This window comes from Biomphalaria glabrata, chromosome 4 (genome assembly GCF_947242115.1).
Source record: "Biomphalaria glabrata chromosome 4, xgBioGlab47.1, whole genome shotgun sequence".
In the NCBI taxonomy this organism is placed as follows: Eukaryota; Metazoa; Mollusca; class Gastropoda; family Planorbidae; genus Biomphalaria; species Biomphalaria glabrata.
In genome coordinates, this window is record NC_074714.1 from 4,341,829 (window position 1) to 4,356,387 (window position 14,559).

General features: G+C 36.0%; 1 protein-coding gene across 1 annotated transcript in view; it reads right to left on the minus strand.

Annotated features, from left to right (window-relative positions):
- LOC106066760 (endothelin-converting enzyme 2-like) overlaps positions 1 to 13,427 on the minus strand; it is a 35,627-nt gene extending 22,200 nt beyond the window's left edge. The window contains exons 1-9 of the mRNA XM_056025339.1: positions 13,365 to 13,427; positions 12,994 to 13,026; positions 10,269 to 10,427; positions 9,891 to 9,971; positions 7,942 to 8,076; positions 5,319 to 5,377; positions 3,159 to 3,338; positions 1,850 to 1,930; positions 1,324 to 1,457 (exon numbers count right to left, since the gene is read on the minus strand). Coding sequence (XP_055881314.1) covers positions 1,324 to 1,457; positions 1,850 to 1,930; positions 3,159 to 3,338; positions 5,319 to 5,377; positions 7,942 to 8,076; positions 9,891 to 9,971; positions 10,269 to 10,427; positions 12,994 to 13,026; positions 13,365 to 13,425 — 923 coding nt within the window. The 5' untranslated portion in view covers positions 13,426 to 13,427. The remainder of the gene's footprint in view (positions 1 to 1,323; positions 1,458 to 1,849; positions 1,931 to 3,158; positions 3,339 to 5,318; positions 5,378 to 7,941; positions 8,077 to 9,890; positions 9,972 to 10,268; positions 10,428 to 12,993; positions 13,027 to 13,364) is intronic.
- Between the last annotated feature and the right edge of the window lie 1,132 nt (positions 13,428 to 14,559).

The window sequence follows — 14,559 nt, forward strand, 5'->3', positions numbered from 1 at the left end:
AACTATTTTGTTTGTTTTGCCACAAAGCACAAGTGCTACAAATGCAGTCAAATACATATAGGACGGCAATATACCCTTAATCAAGATGACTATATATGAAAAGAAATAGTAATGAAATTGGTAATATAAATTATAAATTATAATTATAACAATAAAAATGAACAACAATATTCGCAACCATCAAACCACGCGATTCACAAACAGTGCAATGATTATCTTGCACCTAATTACAATCCGAGCCATCAACATGGTAAAACACAATATGAGAATAATGATGTCAATAGTGTAATAAAGTTATATAGCAATAACAAAAACAAACAAACAAAAATAATTATAAAGCAGGATGTAACTTCTGACAAAAAAAAAGGCAGAGAATTAACTTTATGAATACACTGAATTTGTTTTTTTAGTATTTTTACAGATTTAGAATTTAACAGTTCAGCTATTTTTTTAACATGGGCCTGGAATAATATTTTTTGTTTAGTAATCCTATTTATCTGTATAATTTAAAATGCTCACAAAATAGCCTCTTTCAATCCTACAATGTCACTTCTCGTGAAGGAAGAAATTAGAACCTGGGAATTGTCGTAAGTAGCCCCCTCCCCTCCAGGCAGCTGTTGGCTCCAAAGGAACGGCCATACCTGGTTATACCAGGATGTAGCACTGTAAGCTGCAAAACTGCTTAAGGGAATTTTTCTCAGATTTAACTCTCAAAATTTTCCCAATGTTTTTGTGTTTAGCCGCAAGGCAGTAGATGTTTGAATTCAGAGTTTGTCTTCTTATAGGTGAGTAGCCAGCAAGGTTAACATGTCCTTCTTGATGGAAGCTTTCTGGCGCTAGATAGATAGATAGATAGATAGACAGACAGATAGACAGATAGATAGACAGACAGACAAATAGACAGACAGATAGATATAGATAGATAGATAGATAGATAGGCAGACAGACAGACAGACAGACAGATAGAAAGATAGATAGATAGATAGATAGATAGATAGATAGATAGATAGATAGATAGATAGACAGGCAGGCAGACAGACAGACAGATAGATAGATAGATAGATAGATAGATAGATAGACAGATAGACAGATAGATAGATAGATAGATAGATAGATAGATAGATAGATAGATAGATAGATAGATAGATAGATAGATAGATAGATAGATAGATAGATAGACATATAGATAGATACAGACAGACAGACAGATAGATAGATAGAGACAGACAGACAGACAGACAGATAGATAGATAGATAGATAGATAGATAGATAGATAGATAGATAGATAGATAGATAGATAGATAGATAACAAATCAAAATACCTTTTTCTAGTTCGAGGCATTATTGCATTGACTTTTTCTAAATACATCAAGTGGTCTGATGAAACCAAGACGGTACTGTCATTTGATACATCTATCCCAGATTTCAGACTTTCAAATAATTCCGTCCAATTGACCTAAATATGTGATCAAAGACTCTCATTAGTTAGACCAATTAGTTTAGCTACATAGACTCTACCTAGTTAATATTAATGCACGTAAGGTGATGAATAAAAAAAGCATCTGGTTTTAATTACATTTTAATTGATCTGTTTTTGTGTGTAAAAATTTACATATTAAGAGCAGTTTTAAAATATGTTTTGAAAAAGAATAAACAGAGAATAATTAAGATAACATCTCTTGCAGAGAGAGAGAGAGAGAGAGACAGACAGACAGACAGAGAGACAAAGAAAGAGAGAGGGACAAAGAGAGAGAGAGAGAGACAAAGAGAGAGAGCGAAACAAAGAGAGAGAGAGAGAGAGATGTTACTGTTTATGAAGTAGTACTGTAAATACCAACTAGTACTTACAAAAGTAAAGTTGTTGTTCAATGTCGCTATATTTGTTGCCAGAAGTTTAGAGGTTGTACTGTCTTGGACCTGATCCTCAATCTAAACAGAAGTACAAAATTATTGGCAGAGGTGTGAAATGGGAGCCTCTTTGGCACATTACTTGGAGCTTAAACATTGTAGACAGAGGGGTGAAACATGGACATTGTGGACAGAGGCATTGACATGTTATATAATATGGACATTGTTGACATAGGAGGGAAACACAGACATTGTGGACAGAGGCATTGACATAGTTATATAATATGGACATTGTTGACAGAGGCGTAGAAAATGGACATTGTTGAGAGATAGATATGCAAAATAAGGACATTGTTGACAGAGATTCAAATATGGACATTGTTGACAGGGGACGTAGAATATGGACATTGTTGACAGGGGACGTAGAATATGGACATTGTTGACAGGGGACGTAGAATATGGACATTGTTGACAGAGATGCAAAATATGGATATTGTTGAGAGAGAGAGAGAGAGAGAGAGAGAGAGAGAGAGAGAGATGCAAAATATAGACATTATTGACAGAGGCGTAGAATATGGACAATGTTGACAGAGATGCAAAATATGGATATTGTTGAGAGAGAGAGAGAGAGAGAGAGAGAGAGAGAGATATTCAAAATATAGACATTATTGACAGAGGCGTAGAATATGGACAATGTTGACAGAAGCGTAGAATATTGTTTGTCAAAGGCGTAGAATTCGAATTTTGTCGGCAGAGGCGTAGAATATAGACGTGGTAGATAGTCGTAAAATATGGACACTGTTGAAAGAAGCGTAGTGTTTGAACAATGCTGGCAAGGGCGCATAGAATAAACTTTTGTGGAAACGTGTTGAGCAGGATAGTGTTGTCAGTAACGTCTCAGTGTTTTTACAAAGTATTTATCAACTCACTCTGTCTGTCTGTCTGTCTGGTAAGAATTTTGAACTTATTATTTCTCCCATACCAGTTCTCGGATCAAGTTGAAACATCCCACAATTACTTGCATGAACCAATTAAAAGATTAACCAATCAGTCAATCAATTATTGGTAATTAATTATTTTGTTTGATATCGAAAAAGAGAAAGAATTTCTACATAACTGAGAGATAGTTGTAAATATGGAGGCTTTCCCCTTACACAAGTGTTATGAACATAAAGATAATAGAGTCCTAAACCATGTCTGCATAGTATGGCTTTAATACACTGAATGACTACACAGCACACATTTCGTGAACACATTCTTACAGTTTGATTGGTTATCAGCCTGAAGGAGCGACCACTCAAGCACTCACCAGTCCTAACTCTATCTTCAGATCAAGTACGTCATCAGCGGCCTTCGTTGCTTCTTGTTGACTGACATTCATTAACACCAAGGAGTTCACTAAATAACTTTTCACTGATTTGAATGCATAATAACTACCAAATCTGTTATCAAGCCTAATTCCAGGTAACAATGCCTGACCTGCTGAAACCTATAGAGGAGAACAGAGACAAGAGTTTCAATTAAAACATTAATTTAAAAGTTCATAAATCTAGACTATATAATAGCGATGTATCCCTGGGCGCAAGCATATGAAGGCTTTCCGTTGATTTTCGGTCGTTAGTTGTATTCTTATCTTATCTTATATAATACAGACGTTACTTCTAAAAAGAAGATGATTACGTCCTACGCGTCATGCATCTAGTCATGCATGTTAACCAATTCCTTAAGTTGTAGCGCAGAACAGCCAGTATTGCTAAGCCCAGTGTAGACGCATTTAATTCTTAATGAAATAAACTTGAAAAATTTAAAAAAAAAACACACACACAACAACTGAATATAGATCTAGTTTTTATTAGCAAATTTACAGCCTTGAACTTTGACATAGATGCAAATATACAGCCTTGAACTTTGACATAGATGCAAATATACAGCCTTGAACTTTGACATAGATACATGTAGAAGCACGAAGGAAATAAATTCTTTAAACAAGATCTAACTTGCTACAAATACACTTTGTTTCTGTCACACGCCTCTTGCTTCTTCTTCTTTAACTCACACACCCCTATTGATTAACTTGAATTACGACATACTACCTGTAGGTTTCATCAGAATCTATTCAGCCTACACAACCAAAACGATCCGCTCACCTTTACTCGTGGTTACGTCATAAACATGGACATAAACTCCATAACAACCGTACAACCAAATAAATTCGAAGTTTGAGTATAACAAAATGAAATCAAGTTACCATGTATGTAGCCTATTTTTTTTTAACTAGACACTCGATGTATATGCCACACATTACGAGAAGACCCCAATGGGGTCATTAAAATCATTTCAGTAACGACTTCACTAATAATGTTTATGTTAATGAAGAAATAATGTCATGAGACTCAACGCTTCCTTCTTAAAAAGTAATAACCATCTCTGTTAACCCTTGTGGGCTCTTATTTGCCATGGCCCGGGGTGCGGGCGCAATGAATCTCATCGCGCCATGGTTGCTACGCCACTAGATCTAGTGCCATTAGAGCAGGGAAAGGGTTGCCTGAATCAGCCAGGAAAACTAACGAGTTAGCAGAGGTCAAGTCCCTAATTAAATGCATGACTAGATTAAATCATGGATACACGAAGGACGTAATTATCTTCTTTCTTTTTAAAGTAACGTCTGTAAGCAATAAGACAAGAATTCTTAATTCTAAAAGAACTAGTCTTGGGAAAAATTGGAAGCAGCACTCTTGGGAAAATCGGAATCACTAGTCTTGGGAAATTGGAATCACTAGTTTTGGAAAATTGGAATCACTAGTTTTGGAAAATTGGAAGCAGCACTCTTGGGAAAATCGGAATCACTAGTTTTGGAAAATTGGAATCACTAGTTTTGGAAAATTGGAATCACTAGTTTTGCAAAATTGGAATCACTAGTTTTGGAAAATTGGAATCACTTGTTTTGGAAAATTGGAATCACTAGTTTTGGAAAATTGGAATCACTAGTTTTGGAAAATTGGAATCAGCACTCTTGGGAAAATCGGAATCACTAGTTTTGGAAAATTGGAATCACTAGTTTTGGAAAATTGGAATCACTAGTTTTGGAAAATTGGAATCACTTGTTTTGGAAAATTGGAATCACTTGTTTTGGAAAATTGGAATCACTAGTTTTGGAAAATTGGAATCACTAGTTTTGGAAAATTGGAATCACTAGTTTTGGAAAATTGGAATCACTAGTTTTGGAAAATTGGAATCACTTGTTTTGGAAAATTGGAAGCACTAGTCATGGGAAATTGGAAGCACTAGTCATGGGAAATTGGAAGCACTAGTCTAGGGAAATTTTAGCTAACAATTTTTCAAAAATCTTTTTCAATGCTAGAATGATTATTTTAGCTAAATTATCAATAAAGTTTTTAGATCTTGGATTGTGTTAAGCCTAATCGTCGACTTTGCAAATTCCAAGATATGTTGATTCATGAAATCTTACCGTGAAGATCGACAGAGCAGTTGGATGGAGGAAGCCGATTTGGATGATTGGGGAGATTCCTGAGAAATTAAGAAAAAGTAGACACAGTCACACATTTTTAATGAGATATAGATACTAATTATTGGTATTGAACGTTTGTTTATGGGCCTAGTATATTCGTTGGAGTAAGACAAGGCAGCCTACTGTCACCAACACTCTTCAATATCTTCCTTGAAAGGATAATGGAAGATGCCCTCGAGGGCTATGAAGGTACTGTTAGCATTGGAGGAAGAAGAATTACTAACTTGCGCTTCGCAGATGACATTGACGGCCTAGCAGGGACAGAAGAAGAACTAGCTGACCTGGTGATGCGCATTGACAAGACTTCCGCAGCATATGGCATGCAAATAAAGGCCGAAAAAACTCAAATTATGACCAATAGCCATCAGGGCTTTAAAAGAGGCATCAGTATTGGAGGTGAAAAGCTAACTAGTGTTAACAGCTTCAAATACCTCGGAGCTATTGTCTTAGATGAGGGAACAAAACCCGAATTATTGGCCCGAATAGCACAGTCCACAGCAGCCCTTTCAAAAGTTAAAATAATATGGAAAGATAAGGGCTTAGCCCTTGGCACCAAAATCAGACTGATGAGCTCTCTGGTCATGGCCACATTTTTATATGCTTGCGAGTCGTGGACGTTGAATGCAGAGCTTGAGAGGAGATCCTAGCAATGGAATTGAGATGCTACAGAAGGATCCTAGGCATCACATTCAAAGACCGCATCACAAACCAAGAAATCAGAGACAGGGTTACTGTAGTGATCGGAGCCCATGACGACCTGCTAACTATTGTGAAAAGACGAAAGCTTAAAACCTTTGGCCACATTACAAGATCTACGGGGCTCACAAAGACCTTCCTTCAGGGAACAGTGCCAGGGAAAAGAAGAAGAGGCAGACAGAAAAAGCGATGGGAGGACAACATTAAAGAATGGACAGGCCTACCATTGAGAGAGGTTCTAAACAAGGCAAAAAAAAAAGGGAGGAATGGAGAAAGACGGTCGACAAATCTTGCCTGGTGCCCCAACGGTCCAACAGACTAAGGGATAGGTAAAGGTAAAGGTATATTCGCCAACATGTAATTTGACTGATATAGCGTTTCGGCAACTCATATTGATATATACATTTAGAATGCTTATGGATGTCTAAATCAGCCCTGGAACCACCATAGAATCTATCCAATAAATTATGTGACACGAAAGGTCTGCATTCCTATCTGTTCTCATAATATAATATACATTAATATTTAAAGTTTGATAATTCATCAAAAACAAAATACATGCATGCTGTAGGCTGTAATGATAACTATAATTTTTGCTGTGTACAGAAATAAATATTCTGTACAAACTCAACCTTAAATAGTTTCAATTGTATACTTTATTCCATGATGTTGTGAGTATGTTTGTTTGGATCGATTGTCGCCCCTAGGGTTTATATACACTTGTAAACTCTGGTGAGAAATGTAATTCCCATATCGCCAGTGCCTTCGCCTCTGATAAATGTGTAGTTATCTTCATTCAGTGTTTTATAAAGCAGCTTTGTTGTTTTTATTAAATAGGTACACGACTAACATGTGATATTAAAATTATATAATCAGATGCCTATTGTCAAATATAACTCTTTTAAACAACAAATGAAACGTGTTCAAAATATGAAGGTATTTGTCTTGGTCTTATTCCCTATGCATTTTCTTATTAAATGTTAAGCAATGACTCTCGTTTAAGATTGTAAAACAAATTTAGCATAGGACTTTTTAATTAGGTTTAACTAGGTTCAATGTAGAACTATTTTATTTGTTAACTCTGTGAAATTCCATTTTGGGAGGCAGGGGGGAGAGGGGGGGGCGTTTCTTCTTCTTTGTAATAGTCGAAGATGCCTGGAACTCTAGGCACACGAAAAACACCTTTAGTAAAATCACTAAATTTAGAAAGCCTTCAGGACAGAAGGCTCAAAAGTAAAGTAGCAATCATACATAAAACACTGAACCATAATCTTCAAATACAAAAACAAAATTTAATAAAATACTCTGAAAGACACAAAGATAAAGGCACATTCCTCGTCCCATATGCTAGGACAAATTTGTACAAATTCTCCTTCTTCCCTAGTGCTATTAGAGCATGGAATGGGTTGCCTGAGCTAGCCAGGAAAACCAGTGACTTGGCAGAATTTAAGTCATTGGTTAATATGCATGACTAAATGCATGACGCGTAGGACGTAATCATCTTCTTTTTTGAAGTAACGTCTGTATTATATAAGATAAGATAAGATAAAACTCGCCTTCATCCGCTTGTCTTAACTACTGTTCTGTCTGGGAAAGTTCCCAGTAGATGTAAATTAGTTACCTCCCCTGAACCCTATTAAGGATGGCTCGTTTCTCAACGCATATTTAGAATGTCTCTTCAAAACCGAAGATTATTGCATCCTAGCCTAAACCTTCTGTAAGTGGGCGGGACTTAGCAGGTATCTTTGCAAAGGCCAGGTTTAGTTTCGAACATTTTAGAATTTTAGACTGATCATTCGGGGTAAAAAATATTTAGATGGTAAGAGTGAACGAAAATATATAATATCCTTTTGATTTTATCTCTCACCTAAACTTGACAAGTGGCTCAACACTGACTCGAATCGAAAATCTTTTTGTGTCCAATTAGGATTAAACAATGAACAATCTCCAACCTCACGGACCAGCTGTCTAAATGATTGGATGCTTTGGAAGTTCAGATTTTCTGAAAATAAAATTGATTGTACTAAATACTAGTTTACTTACTTAGGCTACCATTTAAAATTTCAACCGCTAAATTTAAGGACCTTTTCTTAAGACCAACAGAGGCACGGTAGCTGAGTGGTAAAGAGCTTGGCTTCCGAACTGGGTCCCGGGTTCAAATACGGGTGAAGACTGGGATTTTTAATTTCGGGATCTTTAAGGCTTCTCTGAGTCCACCGAGCTCCAATGTGTACTTAACGTTAGTCGGGGAAAAAAGGTGGTTGGTTGTTATTCTGGCCACATAACACCCTCGTTAACTGTGACAAAAGGGACATTAAGGGTAGCTACTTTTTTTTATAAGAGTTAGTCCCCTTTAATACTTTACTTAAGTCCCATTTACAACTGTTTACAATTGCCACTCTCTCGAGTCCTTGGGCTGACCAGTGTATTTTGAACTAAGTCTCCATAATGTGTAACTAATACTTGTGTTGTTGTGCTCTAACTGTATTACTCAAGAGGAGTGTGCCACTGTTATGGGAAGACTGTTTCGATAATGAGCTAAGTAGACTTTATTTATTTGTTAGTAATAAGTTGGTTTATGTAAATAGTATATGTCTACTTAGTCTCTTATCCTCTCATGTATGTTTTTATTTGTAAAAGACATCTTTTGTTTTGATACGAGACAGTAGTGTGTCTCGTGGATGACGTCATTTAATTGTCATGACATGTATTATATATTGTAAACCATCGTTTTGGTTTTTGAGATGAGACACTATTGTGCCTCTGCAATGCTGGTTCTTTGCTTATTGTGAACTGAACCTGTCCTACTATTTTGATTTGTTTCATTATTTCATTTTCTTTTGATAGCCTTTATTTCCGATTTTTATTTTACATGATCTATTTCCTTTTGTTTCTAAATAAACTCTTTGTTGTTTTTTTTTTGTTGCAACTGAAATCTCAGTATTATTACTTGTCTGTCTCAGTAATTTTGTATATCTAGAGGCTAAAGTTAATAGCCTAGATAATATACTTTGGGACCACAGAGTACCACTGGACTAACTTGCCAGTACAGCAGAGGTCACGGGTCTTATGACCTAATCAAAATACAAGGTCCCGTTAACCATGAGTCATGAAACAAATGACCTTTACATCGTCTGCTCTATTGATTGTAAGGTAAACTTTACTTTCACAAGAGAAAAAAAATGATTTAAAAAAAAGGACTAGATCTACTATCAAAAGTATTTTCACTGGCCAGAAATTAAAAACTCTCTGCTGTCAAGATTAATTTCTAATCTTATTACTTACTAATTGTCAAGATTGATTTCTAATCGTATTACTTACTAATTGTCAAGATTGATTTCTAATCTTATTACTTACTAATTGTCAAGATTGATTTCTAATCTTATTACTTACTAATTGTCAAGATTGATTTCTAATCTTATTACTTACTAATTGTCAAGATTGATTTCTAATCGTATTACTTACTAATTGTCAAGAGAACGAGAAAGTGGCCTATGGGAGACGATTCAATTTACAATTACTATTTTTCAAAGTAAAAAATAAATTAAATTAAATTTGGCTGGAGACTATATCTAGGTCTAGATCCACCATAACATGGCGTAGTCAGCCGTATTACCGTAGAACTGAGTAAATTTAAAGTTGCTTTAATTTCATTGGAGTTTATAAGAGTTGCTTATATTTTTACGTAAATCTAATTTAGATAACATCTAGATTCTAGATGAAGCAGTAGATCTAGACTAGATCTTGTAAGTTCTAAATTAGAACTTTAGGTCTAATAAAAATAAAATTAAATACTCCTCTAAGATTTATACAAACCTGTATCCATGCATAACTTATACACAGCCCTGGGTTTTATTTTATACAGGGCAGTGCTGTCGTCTGCACCTTCAAGCAAAACTGGAAATGAAAAAAAATATTAAAAAGAACAAGTCCAATGAAATCATGTTTTTCTTCTAAATTAGCAACGGTTTGCAAAGTGTTGTACTAATTACCTCCCATAGAAAAAACGTAATTAAAATTTTCAACTAAATATCCTTCATAAACAGGGAAGCTAATTATTTAGCCCAAGCAATTGTTTTGCAGAGTTAATCCGCTTGAACATTCGTTCATGAAGAGCTTAACAATCTTACAATTTAAATCCATAAATTGAGAATACTTTAAGTTAAAAATGTGAATACTATTTTTAGTGTTCACCTCTTATCTTATTATTCATATTATCTTCGATGGCAGTGGCTAGGTTTACTGTCCTCTTGCTGTATTTGGATAACTCTTTGATTTGTCCACCGCACGCGTAGTCATAGAAGTTAATGCAAGGGTCCACACTCTGGTCCATTGGGCTCAGCAGTTGAGAGGCTGTGAACAGTTCCACAAGACAAAAGGTTGTGAACAGTTACACCCGAAAGAGGATAAAATCAGTTACAGAAGCCTACCAGATAGCTATTAATATATAAAACCGAGAGTGCTCAGTAGTTTTCGACCTCAATATAGATATATATAGTAGACATATATAGTTCGTCCATTGTGGTTCAATGATGAACACTTTTCTCATCCATGGGGCTGAGAGCCCTGCACTGGAATTTTGTGCCTAAACAAAAACATAGTAAAACACCTAGCAGGAACATCCTGGGGAGCTTAAAAGAAAACCCCAAGAGTTATACACTGGATACGTCAGATCTGTAATGGATAACTGTCTCTCCATACAAGTAGCTGCCAACAAAACCTATCAATCATCATGACTGAATCCAAAACCAAGCCTTGAGTTCAATCAGTGGAGGTATGAGAACTACATCCACAGCAGACTGTGAAATAGACTCCAATATTGAACCTCTTAAGTTAAGGCGCAACAGAGCAGCATTAGAAGCTATTGAGAGATATAGAAGGTTGGAGGACGATCATCCTAATAAATTACTAACACAGAAAAATAGGAAAAACAACCCAAAAAAAGCAAAAGAACTCTGATCCAACTTACTGACGAACTAGCCCTAAAACACCACCTACCTAATAACAGAGAAAAACATTAAATAATACCCTAACAAAATCAAATCCACTGGAGCTCAAAGTAGGCACGCTCGAAACAATTGAAAGCTATCCAAATACAGCTATCCATATATATACCTACGGATCGGCCTTCAAAGCCACCATCAATGCTGGTCTTGGAGCCTTCCTGGTCTTCCCCAAAAATAAACACTTTGAAATAAGTGCACCCTGTGGCGATTACTGCTCAAGCTTCCAAGCCGAAATTGAGGCAATTACCATTGCACTCCAGACAGTAGAAAACAAATTATATGAAGGAGTGCAATCACCATCAGATATTGTTGTCTTTACAGACTCCAGATTCACTCTGCAAGCACTTAACAGCAGCACCTCAAACAGCCCAATAGAGTTGACAACACTAATTGTGATAATCCATCAGATGATATCAAAATTAAATATCAATATCACACTACAGTGGATCCCTGGACACATTGGTATCATGGGAAATGAAAAGGCAGATAAACTATCAAAGGCAGAATCATCTATGGAATAACCAGATAGATCTATTGACTACCTCACCCTAAGGTCAATGTTAGTCAACAATCACAAAGAGGAGTGGCTCAACCAATGGGTATCAGGAAACACAGGCAGAGCCATGTACAAAGAAATGATTATGCCTAACAAACTGGACAGTATTAACTTCCTCCAATCTACAATTTTTCAACTAAGAACAGGGCTCGCACCTCTGTTGAATTACCATTTGAACAAAATAAATTCCACACAACTCCCTTTGTAGACACTGCGCCCACTCCTATGAAACCGTAAACCATATCCTTTTTGAATGCCCCTTCCTAATCCACCTTAGACAGACCCTACTTCCACTACAGCCCAACATAACCACCACCCTGTACGGCAGTGCTGTACAACTGAAGAAAACAGCACACTATTTTTCTTGGCAGTCTGCAAAAGAGCTCACAGCTCAGCAGCAATAAAGCTGGATAGAAGAAGAAGAAATGCCTCCTCATGTGGCTGGTGAGACCTATGTGAGCCCGGAATGTTCGGCTGCACACTGGGCAGGTTATTCCAGCTGGAGCTAGTATCAATGGCTTTGCTTTTTTTTTCTCTGACGCTTTTGTTTTTATCAGCGCTCCTATCCTCTGTAATCTCGACCTTAATAAGACGATCTTGTTTATTGTAAAGTTCCCCTTCCAGACTTTGTGATATATGGGGCAGATGATGGAAATGTCATATTTTCTAATGCCTACGGTTAACGAGGGTGTCATTTGGCCAGCACAACGACCAACCGCCTTTACTTTTCCCTAACTAATGTGAGGCACACATTAGAGCTGAGTGGACTCAGAGGCGCCCTAAAGACCCCGATAGTATAAATCCCAGTCTTCACCAGGATTCGAACCTGGGATTTCAGATTTTGTTTACTGTGCCATCTGAGAATCAATCAGGGTGGCTTCCTGGTAGCTATGCGATAGAACCCAACTCGCAGCTAAGGCGTAGGCTTAGTATCATCTTTGAAGAAAAATTCAAAGTCAAGTAATATCTTTTGTTCCCCAATGGACAAATCATTAGCAATAATCATTTTTTTAGAAGGGTCTCCGTCTGTTATCCAAATTTTATTCAAGTAGCCAAACGTTTGTGTCATCTCTCGTACAGTAAAATGAATGAGGCTGACAAAATACGAGGACCACAGATTGAGAAACGCTGCACTCTTAGATATATACGGTTACGTGGACATTTTTTGTACCTCGTTGCAAAAACAATAAAAAAAATGTAAAGTATTCAAGATAACGACTACCTAATCAATATCACGTTCTAATAATCTTATATACAGAAAAGAGTTACAATTTTAAGAGTCACAATGCCACACCCTAAAACTTTTGAAAATGCTTTGAAAGAGACCTACAATTAACCACTGCCCATAGGCACTTACCTGCTAAAATGCATCTTTCTGTTAAACACAGATCTGAAATGATACAAATGTGTAAGCTTAATGCTCTACCAACTATTACATGTTTTCACCCCCCAAAAAAATGTCGATGATGCGAAATTAAACTTCACTGTAACTATCTTGTACACCAGATGTACCAAAAAGCAAGCTATTTATAGTTTTACCGCCATGTATGAGCGTCTCTAGTTACCATATTGTTTGTTTTTTTATTAACGATTTGAACTTCTTTTTTTTTTTCTAGGTTGAGTTATATGTTTTAGGTTCATATATCTTTTAAAATTATATAGCCTTATATGTGTCAATATTTTTATAGGAAATAAATGTAGATAACTTTAAAAAAAAAAGATAGGTACCCTCCCTAAAATAATCTACAAGATAAAAATACGTCAAAGATCCTGCAGTTCCACAAGTCATTAAGAAGGTCACAGATAGGGTCAAGGTCAGCGTTCTCCTAGCACAGAAGCGCGTGCGGTGTCGTTGATATCGTCTGGATCGGTTTCCTTTTCTCTGGGTTGGTCTGAAGTTATCTCCCTCGCTGGACGATTCGAGACTGGTGCAAGTTGACGCATCTTTCACGTCAGGGCTGTTAAAACATAACAATTGCATTAATTTCCTTTTTATTGATCTCTATAAGCATTGTAGTAGGCTAGGATTTTAAGAATGTTAGATTAGCAACAGAGGCTACATCATCATTATGAATATTGAAATTATTATGATATATAAATAATATAAATAGATTCGAGGTTACCACATCAATAAAACTTAAGTAAAGGGACATGAATATATATATATATATATATATATATATATATATATATATATATATATATATATATATATATATATATATATATATATATATATATATATATAGTAGTCTAGCAGGTCTTCTAACATAAGTAGTCTAGCAGGTCTTCTAACATAACTATTCTAACAAGTATATTTAGGCATGTGTCAATAAACCTTATGTTATAGTCAGACGTAGACGTAGAGTACTAGTGCTCTGCTATATTTGAGATTTGATAAAAATTTCGCAATGTTTTTAGTTCTGTGCGAGGCCCCCCACCTCTAAGAGACCCTAGGCGGCTGCCTAGTTTGCCTATGCTTAAGGCCGGTTCTTCACTTATCTCCTCATTACTGCCATTCAACAATGCAATTACAAAAACACCCGTCTGCAGATTATTTTGCATATGTCAAGCTCCCCCCATCCTTACGGGATCGACAGCCAACACACTTTTATTTAAAATAAGTTAGGAACAAACATGGAGGATACTCGTATGACGTAATTTTATTCTCTTATTAAGGAACGTCTTAAATTAATAAGATTAGAAGAAAAAAAATGATTCTACAGTGCTGAAAAGCCCAGAAAAAAAATGTTTTAATTAATTAGAATACTTTGCTTAACACTACTTTCTATACACCGGATAAGCTTGCTATTGAAAGAAAAAAAATTGTTTGAATCTATCTGTATGGTAAAGTTTTAACTTAGGCTTGCTTCATGAAACTTGTAAGATGCTTTGAGTTGACTGTATAGTCTAAAGACCTAGC